Consider the following 22,882-nt stretch of genomic DNA (forward strand, 5'->3'; position numbering starts at 1 on the left):
CCAGTGAATTCAAAGATATACCCTCTGCATATGAACAGAGGTTTGGATGTCACCGTTAACTTCTTGCATAAGAGAGCTAACAGATTTGCATATACATTAGCTACATATTCATGTGTATCAGAAAAGGGAAGGCATCTCTTTTTTTTTTTTATTTCTATTTTTTTTGGGGGGGGGGTTGGGGTGGGGAAGGGGCCCTTGTGAATCAATATGTGGAGATAATATTTGATGACATAGAAGTCTAACAAGAAGAGGACATTTGTACATGATCGGATAGCCAGGCAAGCCCTGATAATTTATAATTCCAACTCAACGATCTCTCTCTGTTTTTTTTTTTTTTCTCAAAACCTTCAAAAGGACATTAAAGAGAAGGGGCAAAACATGGAAAAGAAGTAAACGTGGAAAATGGGCGCGATCAAGAAAAGGAACCAATGGTTTTGCCGAGTAGCCATAGAACAAGAGACAGCTGAATTCCGAAAATGGTGTGAAGTGTGCTCCTATCCAACATGAATCCAAACATCGTTATCCCTGCTCTGTTATTCTCGAAGTAATTCACTGCAGCCATGAATAAAAGCAAATTATTATGTCACTTTTATGTTCAAACACAAACAGTTTCAAAACGGCAATAAGAACAATGATTCTTTTGATCATGTAATGTGTGACTTGATGATTTCTTTCCCCTTGATGAAAGAATCAGTTTGATATTTTCAAATGAAACTGTACATTTATGGGGGGGGGAATACTAGCAAATGTCCATTTCTTTGTTTTTGAAAATTGTAACTAAATAGTTAAGGAAATTAAATTAATATTATATTCAGTCCATAACATAGGAGCTAGCTGAAGTTAAGTTTAATTCTAAATATAAGATCTCAATTTATTTTGTTTTTTATAATTGTTTTTCAAACTATTTGTATTGATTGCACATTAATGTTAAATGAATTGGCATTAAGAACAGCTTTTATGCAAATTATTAAATGGGGAGTTTTAGGAAGATTAGCACATATTTTTTTACAAATAATTAATTTAATTATTTTATTTAACTGAAGTAAATTTTATACTCATCCAATCTTTAATGTATGATCTAATTATTGAGTTAATTTTAGTCCTAAATATAAGATTCAGTTCTCATATTTATCAAATTTTTTTAAATTATCCCTATTAATGTTCCCTTAATCATAATCAAGTAAGAGAGGATGAGAGAATATTAAGAAAGATGATTATAGTGTTTTATGAAAAACATGTCACATTTTTTATAATTAACTAATCAACCTAATTTTATTAATCTAATTAAATTAGTTAAATAAGTTTTAAATTAATGAAAGGAGGAATATTATTAAGAATGAGACTTAGCATTAATTTAGTCATAATTAAGTATTTCCACCGAAAACATCAGCTGAGCTGTCCTCAAAGTTAACAAAACGACAAGTTTGCCCCACGACAACAACAAAGCGAAAGGGTTTAATTACGTAAAAGGAAATAGGAGAGAGGAATAATTTGGTCTGACGGGCATACCTAAAGCTTGTCTCTTTTGGTATGAGATCGTGCTGCGGGCGTATGTTGGGATTAATCTGGTAGTATTAATCTCACATTCTTCGTCTCCTGGATCATCATCAGCTTCCGATTCTCCATCAGTCCCCACCGCCGGATAGACTCTTTCACATGCAATCTGAGCCGTCGGTGTCTCCCCATCTACCCCCCACCCCATCAAACGCATCTAACGTGGCACACGCGTGCCACTTGGCAGCAAGCCCTGTGATCGCTTGTGCTTTGTGTGTGATCTTTGTCGCACTCCGCAGCAAGATTAACAGCGCAGAAAGTAGTGTCACGGAGCACAGCTGCACCAAATCATAACGCAAACATGTTAAATAATTGAGGAAAAACAACTTATATTTTACAACTTCGTACAGCACAGAAGGATAACTTGTTGATCATGAGTAATGACAGTTGTGTGTTTACTTTCACGCAATTTCTAACTAAATTTAAATAAATGCCTTTATTTGCCTTTTGTAATTTTTTTTGGGTCCAGAATTTGCCTTTTGTAATTATACATAAAATTATTCATTATTTCTTTTGCAACAATTATAGTCGGAAGAATTGCTATGAAATTATAAATAAAAAAAACACATTGCTAAAAGATCCAGGTGACAACATGACAACCTACAATGATAAGTTTCCGGTAATAAATAACAACCTCTTAAAATACTTTTAGTTACTTAAATTTATTATATCAAGCTGCATAATCACATATAATGATGTGTTTTATTTTTTTATATAAATTTATGGTTTAATAATAATATTTTAAAATATGAAACATATGTAACTAAATAAGTTAACATAATAAATATAAGGAATTTCATCTAAACATTTTATTATTATTATTAGTATAAAAACTTATTGAGGCACGAAAATCTAGTTAAAAAGAGAAGGGGCGTACGTACCGCAAGTTCACCAGTTTTGTAAATGTTAAGGTCCCTAGAAGATCTGGTGGTGAGGAGGAGGCTAGCAAACTGGCTACCGGTGACGAGGATGAGGGACCACAATATGAACGCCCTAAATCGGTGGCTGATTATACGGAGATGCCTCCGGATTCGGAGGTGTTCCGACAGCACTGACTCCACGTCGGAGTCCATGTGGAACACAGAAGCGAAGTCCTTTAGCCGTAGGATTTGGAGGTGACAGATCAGACGGAAAAGGACGCACACCAGGAAGATCACCGTGGTGCGGTACAGCCACGAGAGCAGCTCCATCACGCATGCTACTGCGTCACTCAAGTAGACGTTTCCTAGGAATGGGATTTGCGACGCTCCTGACGCATACCACCATATCTTGTATGCGCTCTCAGCTATGAGGCACGGGATCACAAATACTGAGAGAATCTTCAGTGATCTCTGTAAAATAAGATGTACACAAGAAGTCAGTTTAATTACACACCGAGAAAAATGCAACATTTTAATTCATGACATGTGAATAATGTAATTTATTATAAATTTTATTATACTACCTCCAATCTTAATTATAAGAACCAGTTGACTAATTTAAAGAGATTAAAAAAGTAAGTTGAGTTAGTTATTTGTCCTAAATAGGTGTTATCTTTCCTAAAATATCCTTACTAATCAAGTGTATTGACTAGAACTATCATTGTTAGAAAGGTTACTTTGAAAAATATATATATATAAATATGAGAGACAAAGTGGATTGGAATCTTATATTTAGGACCAAAATAAAAATTAAACAGGGTCTTCTATTAAGAACCGGAGGAAGTATATACATAAATATTAAATATTGATATTATTCATCTGTAACACTTTTGGATAGAAATTACTCGTTTGAAAACATAACTATAATGGAATAAACAGGGGAACGGATTGCTGTTTTATTTATTGAAATTGACAGGAAGAAGATTGCAGGAATATTTAAAATTAGTAATATACACACAATCTAAGGAAACCAAGCAAAATGAACGGTCCAGCTATGAGATTTTTGTCTTCCTATAATATATAGACTACTAATTGATTTAGTAAACAATGATAGTACTGAAAAAATTAGTACTTATACTTAAATGGACAATGCTTGAATACACATAAGAATTAACTAAGACCAAAGGAACGAAATAACAATCACATCCAATGAATTTAATAACATTTGAATTCTCACGGAATCAGTTCCAATCCACTGAATGATCAATTGACGCACACATCTCCTAGCTCTCCCCTATTAAAGTGGGGCCACCACCACAATTTGTCCCAAGAACAAGCACATGATCACGATTATTCGATTATCAGATGGGTTTGATGAACTTTTTTATGACCAACTCAATGGAGACAAGTTTTCTTTTGATTTATTCTATATTTTTCAATACAAGTATATATAATTATACTCAAAAAAGACTACAGACATCGCTAATAGGAACGAAAATGACACACAATTAACTGAGCATATGTCAAAATCAAGTGCATTTATTTTGTTCGTTCTCTGTGAATCATGATGAATGCAATCAATTCAAGTACCAGTGGATGTTTCCCAAATCATAGTATTTCCCGCAAGTTGGGTCTATCATTCATCTACAGAAGATCGGGGAAAAAAGAAAAAAAGAAAAAGGCAACAATAATTATTATTATTTTTTTGGCCGGAACATAGCATTTATTCAACAGCAGATAGTTGAATGGGGAACTTATAACTATCAATTATGCAAAATTGCCTTGTGAATTTCGACCAAACGAGTAGGCTCTGTTTTATATTGTTCATGTCCACTAAGAAAAACCTCCCCTGAATTTATTCTTTCTGCCTGTTCATAACCACATATTATATTGTACTATAGTCAATGGAACTGGAAGCGATTCACCAACCCTAGCTTGGCAGGGTAAAATACAGCTTTGAAAGTGATTTTCCATAGGTTGGCTCCATAATCTGGATCTCTATTAATATATTTCGTGGACAATTCAAATTTCGATTTCTATCCGCCAAATTCATCATTACAAGATGCGCCAAAAATGATCCAGAGGTTCCTCTTCCTCTGTTTCCATAGCTATCACAAGGTCAAAACACGTAGAACAGGAAGAAGTGTTCATTTTCGTATTTAAAACTGAAAAGGGGGAAAAGAAGGAAGTAGCGTAACAGAATGAAAAAGGAATTCTCGAGATGCTTCTAAATCTCAATGGTATCATATTAGCAAGTCATTCAAAGATCGATGAACCAAAAAGTCATTAGAAGATCAGAAACTTGCAGAACAATCGAGAAAGAAAGGCATGGATGAGAAACTCACATTGAGCTGCCCGGTGTAACTGTTCCTCACGGTCTCGCTCTCATCACAGAGCCGATCAAAGAACAAGAACCTCCGAAGGCCAAACTTCTTCACGAACCTCGACAAGCAGATGAAAGACAGAGAGGCGACGCTACTGAGCGATAATTGCACAATGGAGTCGTACGGCCTGGAGTGCTTGGCATCGCAGCCAGGGCAGGCGAGGAGGAAGTGAGAGATGGCGGGGACGATAACGGCGAAGAGGAGGAACATCGACCACGACACCAACGCCGTCCAGACGTTCGATTGGTCGACGCACATCCAGCGGAGGTAGGTTCGGAAGCTGTGAAGCTCGTCGTAGGCGTGGGAGACGCTGCGATTGTACTTGGAAGTGATGGCTCGAGAGCTGAGCAGAGGCTCGCCATTGTCGTCCATAGCCATGGCGATGGACGGTTTGACGGTGGAGCCGATCGGAGAATCGAGAGCTGAGCTTTGGAATGGAATCAAATGAATGCGAATAAACAGGGGAAATGGAAATAAAAGTAGACAAGGGATCGAAGATTTGAAGCTATTTTATGCGGTTTTTTCAATTGATGTGTGATGGTATTTTTCTGGAACCGTTTTGGCCAGATAGGAAGGAATGAAGTGGCGTGTTCTGATTGGTTTTGGATGTGAGAAAAGGAAAAAATTTGGTAGGGTCACATGTTAGCTGTTGTTTTCTTGTTCTCTGTCAAGTATAAAATAAACCATCTAAATAAACCATTTCCATCTTTAAAACTATCTACTATTTATTAATGGGTAATTACATTGAGTGGAAATTATTCTATTTTCTTTAAAAAAACCAAGGGTTAAAATATTGTGGGTTAAAAAAATTATGTTGTGAGATTTATTCTAATTAGGTATTAATACTCAAACTTGACTTGATATAGTAGATTGTTTAGATAATTGTGTAAAAAGAAAAATAAATCTCTAATAAGTAGATTAGTTGATATCTATTTTATCTTTTTAGTAAAATAAAATAAAATGGAAGTGAGTTAGACCCATGAACTTATCAAAGTCAGTGTTTAAAGTATAAATTCAAGGTGCTTATGAAAATATTTATATATTACCACTAATAAGATTCTCAAATCGGTTACAGGATTTTAATATAATATATACATTTTATTGTAGATAAATTGATCTTATTACCAATGCAATTTTATAGTCTGTAAACTTTTTTTTTGGGCCAACTTCATAATTTGTTAATTAATACAGTATTATCAGGTGATAAAATATTACGTGATCTAATAATAATTTTTTATTTGGGGGCACATGAATTCTAATAATATGATACTATGTAAATATATAAATAATATCGCACATTAAATTTTAAAGAGAATGCTGGTACATTTTGTCAACATCTCAGACCTCACACGTATCTTTTTGTGGTAATGTTCATTTCATAGTTTATTCATTAAGGAGCACCGCTCTTCAACAAGTAAACACCATACAAAATATAAAATACAAATTAAATAATTTTTTCTTAAATAATATTCTGGTAACTAAACATGAAATATTTAAACAAAATTTAAATAATTTTAAAATACACACCCTAAAATTTTATATATATATATATATAATCAAGTCAACACTCAGAGAGCCACATGGCAGGTTATTTCTCTTTATTTGTGACTCATCTGGTCCTTAAGATAAGGTATAATTGATTAGTTTGAGTATATTAAGAATATTAGTTAAATTAGTTAATGTGATATGTTTTTTTTAAAACATCCTAATCATTTTTTTAATTCCTTCCCTCTCTCTTCTACTTGATTATTATGACGAAAATATTAATAGAGTTAATTTTTAAAAAATCAATAAATAAGTGAAATAGGTCTTATATATAATATTAATATCAATTCTCAAATCAGGTTTTATGTTAAGAAATGGAGGAGTATTTTCATTCTTTCCTTTTCTTTCAACTTGATAACGTGGATTCTCTACCCATGACTTCCTATAGGACCTATACTATTATATATATTATTATATTAATATTAATTTTTTTTTGTTCATCGACAATAAAACAAAACCAAGGGTTCCTAGCTGGCTGAACCTCGTTTATGAGATCTACTTCTTTTGGCCTATTAGTCGTAATCATTGTAATTAATCTGCGGCGATTGAGAAGTGCTCAAACGCAAGGTTGTGATTTGTGAGTTAAGGGACAGAATGGCAGCTATCTTAAATTTAACATTAAAACTTGCGTAAGATTTTGTAAGCTGCTAATGAAGTTTGATTGATCTTGACAGGAACCTACTTTCCTCCTTTATCTAAATATCACTTCGTTTTAGTTTTAAAAAAAAAAAAATCTAGGGTCCAAAATATAAGCAAGCATCGAGTACTATATATATCATGAAATTCTTATAATTTGCAAATATTCTTACCCATTACAAATGCTTATTTCGGAAATCAACAAATAGAAAGACTTTAATTATCAAGGTTAAATTTATTAAAAAAATTTAATTCGTAATGAAAACTAGCTTTAACTAATTATCTTTTTTGATATGAGTGATAAGTAATTATAAGTTACGTTTATGCCTGAGGATATATAATTTTAATTTGTGTGTGTTTGACATATATATCATGTCTAAGTAAGACTACATTGATGAATAACAATTTCAAAAACTGAGAATTCCTTCGGGGAAAAAATAAAGGCCAGAGTTCGATATGATTTTGCTAAAACTATTTCGTTATTTTCTAATTTCTTGGCAATCTTAAATTTAATTACAGTTTATCCAACGGAAATGGATCAGCTTAAGTACATTTTTTCCTAAAATATGTTTAAAGTGTGGTATTTTCAGCCGTTGGATTGAATGATGGTGCTGATTTTGCCGGAGAAATATATAGACATACATTCGTATTCTTTTAATAGTTGGATAATACTCCTCAGTATTTAACGTAAAATCCAATTAATTAATTTGTAAGTACTTTCTCCGATCCTATTTATAAGTTTTGAATTTGAGAAAGGATGTGGTTTATTTTATAAACTTCAATTTAGGTTTATCTTAATATTTGATATTTTTTTTTCAATGTTACTTTTAATTATTTCTCTCTCATCATATTTTCTCACACATTTTCTTTCATCTTTTTTCTCATTTATTATAAGGGCATATCTGAAAATAAAAATATATTTTAAACCTATTTATTATTTTTAACTAATTTTAATTAATTATTCATTATACTTGAATTAGTTATTTGAAGTTTATAATAATAACCAAAAGAGGTATATAGCAATGATCACTCATGAATAATGTGAAAGAAGGTTATAATTATAAATGTGGGCAAGAATTGAAAATGATAATTAAATTTAAGACACACGCCCAAACCAGACTTTAAATAGATACCAAGTTTGAGAAGAATTATCTGTGGGGAGAAAAAAAGAAAGACCAACAATGGAATATAAATAAATGACATTTTAGCAGACACCAATGGATAAAACCTTTGATAATGCTTACATCCTTATTCATAATTCAGATTGATCTATTAATTTTTATTTATTGATCAAATCTTAAACTTTTGCCTCTAGCAAGCAATTATTAACTAGTTACACCGGGACATGGGTTCTGATCTTACAGCCAAAAGAACACGATTCGGCTGTTTCCATATTTTCTTTATTTTTTAAAAAGTTGACATTACTTTTTTTTTCCCCCCTTATCTTGTATATTCTAAAATTTAAAGAAAAAGTAAAATAAAAAATATATAAAGTACATCTGTACCATCCAAATTAAATTTGGATGGTTGAGATTTGCAGAACCGGTAGAGTTGTTGAGATTTGCAGAACCGGTAGAGAACCTGCTATTTCCACCGCAGCTAGCAGATCTGAACCCAATCCTACCACCACCAACATCGTACACAACCTCGATTGTTTTCTGTTGAACATTTCCAAGAATAGCAATATCCACCAAGTGTTCATTCGTAGCAAACGCCAAACACACCTGCGTTTCACTCACCACATACACAACCCCACTGGCGTCCAGATTCACATTCACTCCCCCTCCAAACGACAATGTCACCTTCGGAATGACAACAGTTTCGTACCCGCTCAAATCGTAACACGTGTCCAACTCTGCAAACGAACCTGCCATCGGGTACTTCGACATCGCGTTCCGGAACGCGTCTCTCAGGGGGCCGTACGCCGCCTGAGGTAGCCACGTGAGGACGGTACCGGAGTCGATTAACACGCGGAAAGAGGAGAACACCGAGGAGGGGATCGATAGACTGGCGCCGGCGAGGGAGATCCCGGTGAGGTCGAGTGCGTAGACGGAGGAGCTCTGCGGGATGGAAGAAAACGGCGTGTAAATGATGTTGTCGGAGGCGGGTACGCCGCCGAAGGTGAGGTAGCCAACTTCGCTGGCGGTGGAAGGGATGCAATAGGAGAAGATTCTGTGGAACATGTCTGAAGTTTGTTGGACAAAGGAGATGGGGTTGCGGCCGAGGCCGAGGAGGCCGGCGGTGCCGTTGAATAGACCCTTGTTATCATGGCCGCAGCCGAAGAGGAAGTTGTCTACGACGTGGGTCTGAGTAATTGTTAGTGTTTCGTTAGCCAAGTTTCCGGTGGAGGAGGACCCGTCAGCGTATTTAGTATGGTAAAGGCAACCGTCTGCTGAACATTTCTGCTCAATTCCTACATTATATATTATTAACAGTTATCATAGAAATGAGAAAAATAGTGAGAAGCCAAGGACATGGATGTTGAATTTACGTTTAACATCATGTATGTGATGGTGTTAATGAGTTCTAAATTATCTGAGATATGGTCTTGTTTCTTTTAGCTGGGAGACCTTAGGATGACATTAGCAAAATATCCGAAAATATATAGTACAGGTGTAAAACATGCAACTTTTACCACGTATAAAATAAAAATTGGGAAAATCCCAAAAAAAGTCCTTGCAATATGGAAAATTCTAGATTAGGTCCTGGAATTTCGGAAATGACAGAATGGGTTAGTGATCCAATATGTCATTTGTCAAATTAAGAGGAATTGACAACTTTGCCCTCATTTGCATTCATTCACTACAATGATTTAAGGAATCACTATAAGGGTTTAGGTGTTGCCTAGATTCGTGTAGCGAATAACTACTCACTTTTTTATAGTCAGGTGTCTTGTTATTAACTACAATTAATTTTGTAATCACTAGAACAATGTAAGCATTACCTAGATTTGTGTGGAGAATAGCTACTCATTTTTCATAGTCAGGTATCTTATTATTGTCAGGTACCTTATTATTAACTACAACTAATTTTGTAATCACTAGAACAGTGTAAGCGTTACCTATATTTGTTTAGAGAATAACTACTCACTTTTACTTAGTCAAAGGCAAAATTGTCAATTCGCCTTAATTTCACAAATGACAGATTGGGTCAATGACCCATTCTGTCATTTTCGAAATTTAAGGACCCAATCTGAGATTTTGTATATTCCAAAGGCTTTTTCTGGGATTTTCCCATAAAAATTTATATTTTTCACCAAAAAAATAAAAATTTATACTTCTTTCAATCCTAGACATAGAAACTAAATAATTAACTTGTAAAGATTAAGAAGGTTATTCAGAAAAGTATTCTATTCAATTATTTGTATTAAAACTACTTTTATGCAGATTTCTTCTTATGTGTAGCTAATAAGAACTAAAGTAATTTCCCTAACTGGCTGTAAATTTAGCAATGGATTACAGTGTAATAATAATAATAATATATATAAATATGTGTGTGTAGTTGTAGTATTTGATTATTTATAAACGAGAATATACACATGTGTATATATATATACATATATATATATATATATAGGATTATAGGAGGTAAGGAACACAGACACACACCTGTGGCAGAGGAAAGCTGAGAACATTGGGAAGAAGAGCAAGGGATGTTAGAATAGGAAGATGAGTGCGAAGGATCGAAGATAGTATCATTCTGAGTATAGCAGGAGCCATCGCATGGGAGACACTGAGTCCAAGTGAGGTCACTTCCGGTGTCAAATATCAGCGACAACTCCCTCGCCGGCGTTCCCAACCCTACCCTCACGAAGTAGTCCCCCGACCCTAGAATCTTCCCTGACCTTGCCGGAAGCGGAGCCTCAGCCGGAGCCGCCACCTGGCCCGACACCTCTGACGTCGCCGACCTCCCATCTCCTTCTCTTGCTTCACTCTGCCCTTCCCACAGCTTGGACTGGATTGCTCTCACCCTCGCTTTGTCCTGCCCCAGTATTTCACTGTGTGGGACTGTTAATGGAGCTTTCACTGACGAGGACGTGTGTTGCTTCATCAGTTTGGAGCATGGCCCGTGCTTGTGTACCACTTCTAACGATCCCTTTCTGCTTCTACCTATTCGTCGCATCAAAATATAACATATATTGAATGCGTTATCGTGCATGTGCAGGAATATTATATTCTATATATTATAACACAGAGTGAGATCGAGATGCATGGAGGAGAAAGAACCTGGAGGAAGAGAGCTGCAGGAGGAAGAAGGGAAGAGAGAGCTGAGAGGAATGTGATGATGAGTATGCTGAAGCTCACTGTACTCTTTCCTTGTTATTGCAGAAACAAAGGGTTTGTTCTCAACGAAGAAGAAGAAGAAGCAAACCAGAGAAATAAAAGCAAAGAAGAAGGGATTAGAAGAATTAGCAGAAGCCATAGAAAGAAGACAGATTTATTTCTGTGTTTCTGGAGGCCGCACGGATACGCTCAAGTGTCGGGATGGTTGGCCTTTATATGGGCTATAAATTCCACAACTCGGTTTTACATTACCAATAGAAAACAGCCAAATAGGCCAACAAGGCTCAAACAATCCTTCTTGTATCAAACATTACAACCTAAGATCTGCGAACTCCCCTATGATTTCTTCTCCGAGGCATAAGATATCTTAATTGGGATCAACGACCTTCAAGATTTAATTTCTTTTTTAACATACGCAAGGCTCATGTGTGGTGCATAAAACCAAATAGTAGTAGTATATAGGATAGAAAAAAGAAAGCCAGACGGTGGGGTGGAGCATATTCTACTTTGGCTTTTCCCACGTAGTCCTATGCAATTATGAGTCTCCCTCTCTCTCTCTCTGTACGTGGAGAGATAGAGAGAAAAAGCATATCTCATCTTCAACTTTTTCAAAGATTACAAGTTACAGCCTATGAATCTTCATACTCCCCGATCATTAATATATTCTTCTCCAATGCATTCGATGCGCCCTTCTGTCTCTAATATAGAAGTTAATTAAAGGGTTGGATTTGATTACAAATATAAGAACTAAATTCATTTTATCTTCTACATTTATATTTATTTTCCCAAACTAAGACTACTTGCCTCCGGTTTTTAATATAAAATGTAGTTTATAATTTAAATTAAACTGCAAATTAAATCTTATGTCAAAAATCAAAGACAGCATACATATAAATATTTTAGAGGTATCATATCAAATTTATTATAATCAACTAATTTATCTAATTTTTTAATCTTATGTTGAGGTAGTATTTCTTATTTTGGATCAGATGTTCCAGATAGTTTACGTGCGCGTAAAGGATTGATGGTCACCTGGCATTTCCCTTGTTTGGGATTATTAGATTAAATTTATTTATGGCTTCATTTTACCGAAAAGCACTGAATTATGCAAAATCGGAAGATGTTAAATTTAATGATTAGGGAACGAAAAAAAATTACAAAATAGTTAATTTGATTCGGCTGAGAAAGAGCTATATACAAGTGGCGGGAATTTTTTTTTAATATTTGCAATTATCATTCGATAATTTCTAATATTCATTATAGAAATTAAAATATACAGATCATTCAATAACTGTGTGGATTTTTTTTTTTTTTTTGCTAAAGTATAGGTATCTCTTTTTAGAAGTAATCCTATTCGAGGTACTATCAGGCACTACATGTGAGCACTTCTTTCAGCAAAAATTTGAACCTTGATTTGTCACTTTGTGAGGGATTAATCTCTTTCGCTAGACCCAATTGTGTTGATATAACTATGAGGATTTGATTTATGAGTTTTTATATATAGGCACCAATTTTTTACCCAAAAAAAAAAAAAAAGATGCAAAATATAAGGGGTGAAAACCTGACTTTTCAAAAGGAGGACTTTTCTTATCTTAAAACATCCCGCACATATATCATGGTGGGTCTGGGCACTAAATTTAAGAACACAAAGTTGGTTTCATAACATACAACTTAAGTGTTGCTGTGGAGGTTCAATTTTCGGAAGCATTACCATATTAAGGAAGCTGAATCCAGAGTTGCGGTGTTTCATGATGATATGTTTGTCTAGACTTACGTAAAATGTGTTTATAAATTGTTGTAAATATGATTTTAAATCGAGCCATTATTCGCTTATCCCAATCCTTCAATACCTTAGGGATAGTACTCTCTAGCGAACTTCACCCTAAATTACTATCTCCAGTATCTAGGTCTCTTCATCCTAATGTAATTTCTTATTGTAAGAAGAAGAAAAAAGTTAAGTGAAAAGCATTAGAATGAGAAGTGGGAGGTGACCCAAATGCCTAAGCAACTGAAACGAATCCGAGCCGCTGGCAAAAGTGAAACCTGAGCCGTTAATTTTTCTTCAGACTTTAATTAGAACATGCAATCCGCCAACTAGTGTCTTCGACAGAAGTAGTGAGTATATATAGTCTCTACCATTTTATATCCGTATATATAAATATATACTCCTCCGGTCCTTATTATAAGACCCAATTTGACTTTTTATTTGGTCCTAATTATAAAACCCAATCCATTTTGTCTCTTATATTTATGCATTTTTTTCCAAGATAATCCTTCTAATAATGATAGTTTTAGCCAATATACTTAATTAGCAAGGATATTTTAGGAATGACAACACTTATTTATTATAAATAACCAACTTAACTTACTTCCTTAATCTCCTCAAATAAGTCAATTGGGTCTTATAATTAGGACCGGAGGAGTATCTGTATATGCTTGATTCTAAAACCTGGGGGAAACTTACTGTTTTTTTGCCCTTGAGTTAAGACTCTGAAATATATATCAGCATCAGATCAGACAAGGCAGCTGCATTACATTGGTGTGGGTGTGGGCAGGTAATGTTTAAATAAATATGTTTTAATACTATTCAACTAAGTAATAAGTCTGGTTTGGGGGGCTGAAGGCTGGTTTGCAAAAATTAGATTGTTCTTATTCTAAATTCTCCTCGATTAAACTTCATCAAATTCAAGATACACTCCCAAACCAGACTTGAAATATATAGCAAGTTTGAGAAAACTTGTCTGTGAAAATAAAAACCAATAGATCACATGGAAAATAAATAAATAGACACAAGCCAAACGCCAATATATATAATATATACCACATCTTGTCCTTAATAAAAGACCAAATTAAGTAACTTGGGTAAGATATGGCTGACTAATTAAAAAAAATAAATAAAGAAGTTGTTAAATTATTATAAACTATTTATATTTATGATTTTTCCTCAATCAAATTTGTTTCACTCATAAATTGACATATAATATAATAATCCACTCAAATATTTTAGGGATATCATATATGTTGTAATTAAATAATTTAATAATTTTTTAAATCTATTCAAATTAGTCAATTGAGTCTTATATTAGAGACTGGAGATAGTATAAACCTTTGATCTATTAATTTTTATTTCTTGATACTTTTGCTTTTAAGCAAGCAATTATTAACTACTTAGTAGTTACACCCAGACATGGTTTCTGATCTACGGCCGAACAAAAGAAACACAATTCGGCTGTTTCAGTGTTTCCATTGTTTTCTTTATTTTTTGAACAGTCGACATTACTTTATCTTGCATATTTTAAAATTCAAGGAAAAAGTAAAATGTACAAAAAAAATATAAAGTAAATCTGAACCGCCCAAATTAAATTTGGACGATAGAGATTTGCTGCTGAAACGCCAGCAACGAACTTGCTGTCTCCGGGGCAACTAGCGGGTCTGAACCCAATCCTACCACCATCAACGTCGTACACTACCTCCATTGTTCTCTGTTGAACATTTCCAATTACAGCAACAAACCTCTCATCTGGATTCGCAGCAAACGCCAAACACACCTGCGTTTCCCTCACTGCATACACAACCCCACTTGCGTCCAACTCCACGTTCACGCCACCTCCAAACGACAATGTCACCTTTGGAACGACAACAGTTTCGTACCCACTCAAGTCGTAACACGTGTCCATCTTATTAGCCGAACCTGCCATCGGGTACCTCGACATCGCTTTCCGGAACGCGTCTCTAAGGGGGCCGTACGCCGCCGGAGGTAGCCATGTGAGGACTGTACCGGAGTCGATTATCACGCCGACAGAGGAGAACACGGAGGAGGGGATTGAGAGACTGGAGCCGGCGAGGGAGATCCCGGTGAGGTCGAGTGCGTAGAAGGAGGAGCTCTGCGGGATGGAAGAAAACGGCGTGTAAGTGATGTTATCGGAGGCGGGTATGCCGCCGAAGGTGAGGTAGCCAACGTCGCTGGCAGTGGAGGGGATGCAATAGGAGAAGATTCTGTGGAACACGTCGGAAGTTTGTTGGACCAAGGAGATGGGGCTGCGGCCGAGGCCGAGGATGCCGGCGGTGCCATTCCAGAAATGACCCTTGTTGTCATGTCCGCAGCCGAAGAAGAAGTTGTCGACGACTTGGGTGGGAGTAATTGTTAGCGTCTCCTTGGCGAAGTTCCCAAGGGAGGAGGATTTGCTACTGTATGAAACAAAGTAACGGCAGGTTGATTCGGAGCATTGCGCCTTATGACCTGCACGCATGTTATTATATTATCAACTATTGAGAGTGAATTTTACTGTCATTCGGATTAAATTTTTACAAATAATTTTACTTCCTATGATATAAATTATCTGTGACTGTGATGACGTATGTTATTTTGGGAATCTTATAATAATGTTACCAAATTTTCTAAAATATATTCTTGTACTCAAATATAAAAGATAATACATAGGAATTATATAACTAATTAATTAAGTTAGTCGTTTATAAAAAAATATATTTATTTTTAAAAAAATACTCTATGTAATCAACTATCTTTTGATAAAAAAATTCTTATATGCCATAACTATAAATAGTTTAGAGAAAAAATTATAAATCCAAGAAACAAAATTAGTCGATATCTTTTATTGAAGATCAAAGTAAATTTTCGAACTAATTTAACTCCCATATTTAGCATTAAAAAGAGTAGTTTATATAAGTGTAGAAAAATTTTAATGAGTTATAAAATAAAAATTTATAATAAACTTGGCTGTATACATGCGATAGACATAGGTGAGGATCCGAATATACCTAGACAAAGCACGTACCTGTAGCAGAGGAAAGCTGAGAACATTGGGAAGAAGGGCAAGGGATATCAGAATAGGAAGATGAGTTTGAAGGATCGAAGATGGGATCATTCTGAGTGTAGCAGAAGTCAGTGGAGCTATTGCATGGAAGACACTGGGTCCAAGTGAGGTCACTTCCGGTGTCAAATATCAGCGACAACTCCCTCGCCGGCGTTCCCAACCCGACCCTCACGAAGTATTCTCTCGACCCTATAATCTCCCCTGACCTTGCCGGAAGCGGAGCCTCCGCCGGAGGCGCTATCTGCTCCGATGACTCTGACGTCGTCAACACCCCATCTCCTCCTCTTGCTGCACGCTGCTCTTCCCACAGCTTGGACTGGATTGCTCTCACCCTTGCTTTATCCTGCTCCAGGATTTCACTGTGTGGGACAATTAATGGAGCCTTCACTGACGACGATGACGAGGGTTGCATCAGTTTTGAGCATGGCCCGTGCTTATGTACCACTTCTAACGATCCCTTCCTGCTTCTACCTGTTCATCGCATCAAAATATATATTCAATGCTCTTTTGTGCATGGGCAGGAATATTGCATTATATATATATATATATATTATAACACAGAGTAAGATCGAGAGATCGAGATGCGTGGAGGAGAAAGAACCTGGAGGAAGAGAGCTGCAAGAGGAAGAAGGGAAGAAAGAGCTGAGAGGAACATGGTGATGAGTATGCTGAAGCTCACTGTATTCTTTCCTTGTTATTGCAGAAACAAAGGGTTTGTTCTCAACGGAGAACAAGAAGCAGCAAACCAGAGAAAGAAAAACAAAGAAGAAGGGATTAGAAGAATTAGCAGAAGCCATAGAAAGGAGAAAGACTTGCTGCTGTGTTTCAGGAGGCGGCACACATACGCTCAACCGTCGGGATGGTTGGCCCTCCTTTATATGGGCTATAAATTTCATGGCTAGCTCGTCATAATATTAACATTATATTGCAATTATAAAATTATAGCAGTTACGTTTCAAAAAAAAAGTTTATTAAGAAATAAATTAAAATTATAATTCTTTTCAGGGCGCTGATTATCATTATAAATTGAAATTTCAGGTTCTAATAACTGTCATGTATATATTGCCCTTGATTCGCTTCATTGAGCAGGGGTACAATCTTGTTGGTTATATTACCAATAGAAAACAGCCAACAAGGGCCAAACATTACATCCTAAGATCTGCGAACTCCCCTATGATTTCTTCTCCAATGCATATGATATCTTAATTGGGATCAACGGCCTTCAAGGTTTGTTTTTAAGTATATACAACGAGGCTCCTGCATGGTGTGATAAAACCAAATAGTATGATTTTCTCTCATTAATATAAGATTCAGTTGATTAATTTGAAAAAATTAAAAAAGTTAGTAAATTATTTATAACGTATATTATATTATCTCTCTAAATTACTAATAACTTTTTTAATTTTTCAGATTAACTAACTGATTCTTATATTAAAAATTAGAGAGGTTGTATGTACCATATATAGGATAGCGAAAAGAAAACCAGCTAATTCGGAGCCTTATATTAAGCCTTTTAATTTACAAACTATAGTTCATTTTGTTTCTTCACCTCGACCCTAGAGTGAAGCATATTCTGCTTTGGCTGCTCCCACGTAGACGCAAATATGACTATTTCTCTCCTCTCCCCGTTCTCCATCCTCTGCGTGGGGAGATACAGGGAAAAAGCTATATTTCATTTCCAACTTTTTCAATGATTACAAGCTACAACCTACGAATCTTCATACTTCCCTATGATGATTATCGTCCAATGCATTTGATACACCCTTGTGTACTTACTTAGAGCTAGTGAAAGCATTGGATTTAATGATAGACATAAGAACTTATTTTATCTTTCATGAGCGTAGAATTGTTGGTTACCTGGTCCTTTTCTTATTTGGGATTACTAGATTAAATTCATTTATCGCTTCATTTTAGCCGAAAGCATTGAATTATGCAAAGCTTGAAGATGATAAATTTAACAATTAAGCAATGAAAAATTTAGAAAATAGATAACTTGATTCGGATGAGAAAGAGCTATGTACGAGTAAAATGACAGCAGGAATGCTTTTTTTTTTTTAATATTTATTGTGCTTTTGCAATTATCATTTGATAACTTCTATTATTTATTATATATTAGAAATAAAAATATATAAATCATTCGGTACCTGTAAGGATTGATTTATGAGTTTTTGAATATGGGCACCCATTTTTACCCAAAAAAAAAAAAAGATGCCAAGTATAAGGACTGAAAGATTGACTTTTCAAAATAAGACTTTCTTAATCAAAAACATGCCACGGTACATATCATCCTGGGCTGTGGGCACTAAATTTAAAAGCACAAAGTTGGCTACGTAACACACAAAATAAAGTGAAAAGCATTAGAATTTACGATTTACAATGAGGGGGAGGCAACACATAGGCCTAAGCAACTGAAACGAATCTGAGCCGTTGGCCAAAGTGAAACCTGAGCCGTTAATTTTTCTGCAAACTTTAAGACCATTTCCCAAATCTATTGTCGTTCGAGTAGTGAGTATATATAGTCCCTGCCAATATATATGCTCTGAAATACTACTTTCAATCTATAATATAAGAATCAGTTAACTAATTTGAGTGGATTAAAGAAATTAGTTAAGTTAGGTACTTATAATAAATAAGTGTTGTCTTTTCTAAAATATTTTTATTAATCATATGTATTAGCTGGAATTAATATTTAATGAAACTTTTAATATGTACAAGATTACAAGAACTGAAAAAAAAGACAAATAAACATGAGAGACAATGTGAATTGAGATATTATATTTAAGATCAAATTAAATATCAAACTAACTCTTATATTATAACTGGAGGTAGTATATATCAACATCGTATTAGGCAGCTACATTATATTAGCATGTGTGTGCAGGTAATATTAACTAAAACTAATGAACTCCATAACAAAATAAAAAATATGCTGAAAGTTGAAGTATGTCCATATAAAATCCCAATTCACCAAGCAAGGAGATGGCCTTGTCACTAAAGTAGTCCCTCCGGTCCTGGTTGGGGAGAGGTGTGTGAGCTCTTGATTAGTTATTCTTTCTCTGCTAATATACTCCTTTACTATATTTCCCACATTCCCCTTCATCATTTTTGTCAATTATCATAAGAATATATTTAAAAACAAAAGTGTATTTTTCACTTATTTATAACTAATTTTTTGCCCTATGCAAATTGATTACTTGAAGCTTATTAAATCTGTATGCATTTCTCAATAGTAAAAGATAATATCGTATTTATACTTTTTATATACTCTTATAGTCCTTAATATATAACCTAATTATTGAGTTGATTTTGATCCCAAATATAAAGCCTATTTTTTATATTTATCAATTTTTTCTATATTATTCATATGGATACTCCCCTAACCATAATTAAGTAAAAGAAAGAAGGAAGATATTAAAGAAAATGATTATGGTGTTTTAGAAAAAACATGTCATATTTCTTATAATTAACTAACTTACTTAACTTCCTTAATCTAATCAAATTAGTTAAATAAGTCTTATATTAAGAACCGGAAGAGTATTATATTAACGTCACAATCAATTAGTGGCCCAACATCATGATTATCTCATAAGTTATTATTACTCTTACGTAAAAAATAATATATCTTATTTATCTTTGCATATTTTAAAATTTAAAGAAACATGTAACAAAAATATATAAAAAGTAAATCTGGACCATATTTGAAACACCCGGGAACAACTTGCTGCTTCCACTGCAGGTCGCAGGTCTGAACCCAATCCTACCACCATCAACGTCGTACACGACCTCGATTGTCCTCTGCTGAGCATTTCCAAGAATGGCAATATCCCCCTCGTCTTCATTTGCCGCAAACGCCAAACACACCTGCGTTTCACTCACCACATACACAACCCCACTTGCGTCCAATTCCACATTCGCCCCGGCACCAAACGACAATGTCACCTTCGGAACGACAACATCTTTGGAACCACTCAAATCGTAGCACGTGTCCAATAAATCAAGCGGATCTGTCATCGGGTACCTTGACATTGCTTTCCGGAACGCGTCTCTCAGGGGGCCGTACGCCGCTGGAGGCAGCCGCGTGATGACTGTCCCGGAGTCGATGATCACGCCGGAGGAGGGGATCGAGAGTCTGGCACCGGCGAGGGAGATCCCTGTGAGGTCGAGTGCGTAGAAGGAGGAGCCCCGCGAGATGGAATAGAACGGCGTGTAAGTGATGTTATCAGAGGGGGGTACGCCGCCGAAGGTGAGGTAGCCTACTTCGCTGGCAGTGGAGGGGATACAATAGGAGAAGATTCTGTGGAACACGTCCGAAGTTTGTTGGACAAAGGATACGGGGTTTCGGCCCAGGCCGAGGAGGCCGGAGGTGCCATGGAAGAGACCCTCGTTGTCATGGCCGCAGCCGAAGAGGAAGTTGTCGACGACGTGATCGGAAGTAATAGTCAGCGTTTCCTTAGCGAAGTTTCCGATGGAGAAGGATTTGTCACCGTATGTAATGTCGTAAATGCAATCTCCCGTTGATGCAGAACATTTCGGGACGCGCCCTACGTTATGGTGTTGAATGAAGAAGACGAATAAGAGAAATGGGGCGAAACTTATGTTTAACAACATAGATATACACACACCTGTAGCAGAGGAAAGCTGAGAACATTGGGAAGAAGAGCAAGGAATGTTGGAATAGGAAGAAGAGCGCGAAGGATCGAAGATGGGTTCAATCTGAGAGTAGCAGGAGTCAGAGTCAGCGCATGGGAGACACTGAGTCCAAGTGAGGTCACTTCCGGTGTCAAATATCAGCGACAACTCTCTTGCCGGCGTTCCCAGCCCTACCGTCACGAAGTAGTCCCCCGAACCTAGAAGCTCCCCTGAAAGAGCCAGAAGAGGAGCCGCCTTCTGTTCCGACGCCTGTGACGTCGTCGTCGGCCTCCCATCTCCTTCCCTGGGTTGACGCTGCTCTTCCCGCAGCTTGGACTGGATTGCTCTCACCCTCGATTTGTCCTGCTTCAGCATTTCACTGTGTAGGACTGTTAATGGGGCCTTCACTGACGATGACGTGTGCTGTTTCAGTCTTGAGCATGGCCCGTGTTTGTGTACCAATTCTAAAGATCCCTTTCTGCTTCCACCTATATGTTCATGGTATCAAATATATTCAATTAATGCATTATTATCTTGCATGTACATGACAGAGTGATAAAGATATATGCATGGAAGAGAAAAGGACCTTGAGGAGGAGAGCTGCAAGAGGAAGAAGGGAAGAAAGAGCTGAGAGGAACATGGTGATGATGAAGAATATGTTGAAGCTCACTGTACTCTTTCCTTGTTACTGCCGAAACAAAGGATTTGTTCTCAGTGAAGACGAAGAAGAAGAAGAAGCAAACCAGAGAAATAAAAGAAGAAACAAAGGGATTAGAAGAAGGCGAAGCCATAGAAGGAAGAAACATTGTTCTTTTTCTTTCTGTTTAGGCGGCACATGCATGCAATAAGCGTCCGGTTGATGGTATTGCCTTTATAGGTTAATCAAATTTCATGGCTGGGCACAATCTTAAGGTAACTTTGCAATTGAAAAATTATTTAAACCCATTATACAAAGGAGAAGGTGATAATTAGATGCCAAAATTCTAATTTAATGGCAGTTAAATCGGAAAAAAAAAATTATATAGAAGGTAAACTGGGAATCACAATTCAGAAAATTCAAAATACACACACGAGTCTCAATTACAGATTATGATAGTTAACTCTCATTACTTTTGGATTTGCAGTTTCAAATTTTGTATTTGTGAGGGTTTGAATTGAGACTTACAACTTAATTTTTAGCAAAAATTATAATTTTTTTTAAAAAAACCGAACTATCTTTATAAGTTGAAATTTCGGGGATCTAATAACTTGGATTCCCCCATGTAAGATTAATTAATTTCATTGATGAGATTGAGGTGGGTACAATAATGCTACAGGCTCCTCTGTGGCCACAACTGGTTGTTATATATTTCCAATAGAAAACAGCCAAATAGAGGAAGAGAGAGTCAAACAATATCCTTTTCTCAAAGCGTTGCAACCTAAGATCTGCGAAGCCCCCTATGATTTCTTCTCCTATGCTTTTGATGATGTCTTAATTGGGATCAACGGTCTTCAACAATATTTCCTTTTCAATACAGCAAGGCTCACGAAGCAAATGGGAGAGAGAAAGAGAGGACGCTCGTTTGGAGCATTAAACTTTTTAATTTAAAACAGCTTCAATTTTTTTCTGCACCTTTTCACCCTACTAATCAACCTGCTTTGGCTTTTCCCACGTAATCTTTATGCAAATATGAGGGAACCAGATTCTATTTATATATGAGTATTTACATATCTCTCACGCTCTCGCTCCCACCAGTGAGTCTCTTACTCTATATGTACGTGGAGAGATAGAGAGAAAAAGTAATACTATCTCCGGTTCTAAATACAGTAACTAGAGATTCGATTTAATGTTAAATATAATATTTCAATTTATTTTGTTTTTTATATTTATTTTTTTAAGTAGTCCCCTATAGTGATTATACATATTAAAGACATTCATTTTAATACAAATGATTAACAAAGATATTTTAAAAAAGATAATATTCATTTATTATAAATAATTAACTTAACTAATTTTTCTAATATTCACAAATTATTTATCTAGCTCTTATATTAAATACTAAAGTTAGTATTTCATCTCAAACTTTCCAAAGATTACAAGTTACAACCTATGGTTGCGTTTGGTGGGAAGCACTGAAAATGAAGGATTGAAATTGGGATTGGAATTGAGAAAATAT

General features: G+C 35.7%; 1 protein-coding gene and 1 pseudogene across 1 annotated transcript; both read right to left on the reverse strand.

Annotated features, from left to right (window-relative positions):
• Nucleotides 1-198: 198 nt before the first annotated feature.
• Nucleotides 199-5,402, reverse strand: LOC114733921 (uncharacterized; annotated as a pseudogene).
• A 1,453-nt stretch (nt 5,403-6,855) lies between these two features.
• On the reverse strand, nt 6,856-11,401 carry LOC114733905 (aspartyl protease family protein At5g10770-like). The gene is made up of 4 exons (XM_028921394.1): nt 11,206-11,401; nt 10,588-11,088; nt 8,485-9,392; nt 6,856-6,948 (listed from the first exon to the last, which is right to left on the reverse strand). The coding sequence occupies exons 1-4, from the start codon at nt 11,399-11,401 to the stop codon at nt 6,856-6,858; spliced, it is 1,698 nt and encodes a 565-aa protein (XP_028777227.1).
• Nucleotides 11,402-22,882: the final 11,481 nt, after the last annotated feature.

This window comes from Neltuma alba, unplaced genomic scaffold, assembly GCF_004799145.2.
Source record: "Neltuma alba isolate B1F8T4 unplaced genomic scaffold, ASM479914v2 tig00013042_pilon, whole genome shotgun sequence".
NCBI lineage: Eukaryota > Viridiplantae > Streptophyta > Magnoliopsida > Fabales > Fabaceae > Neltuma > Neltuma alba.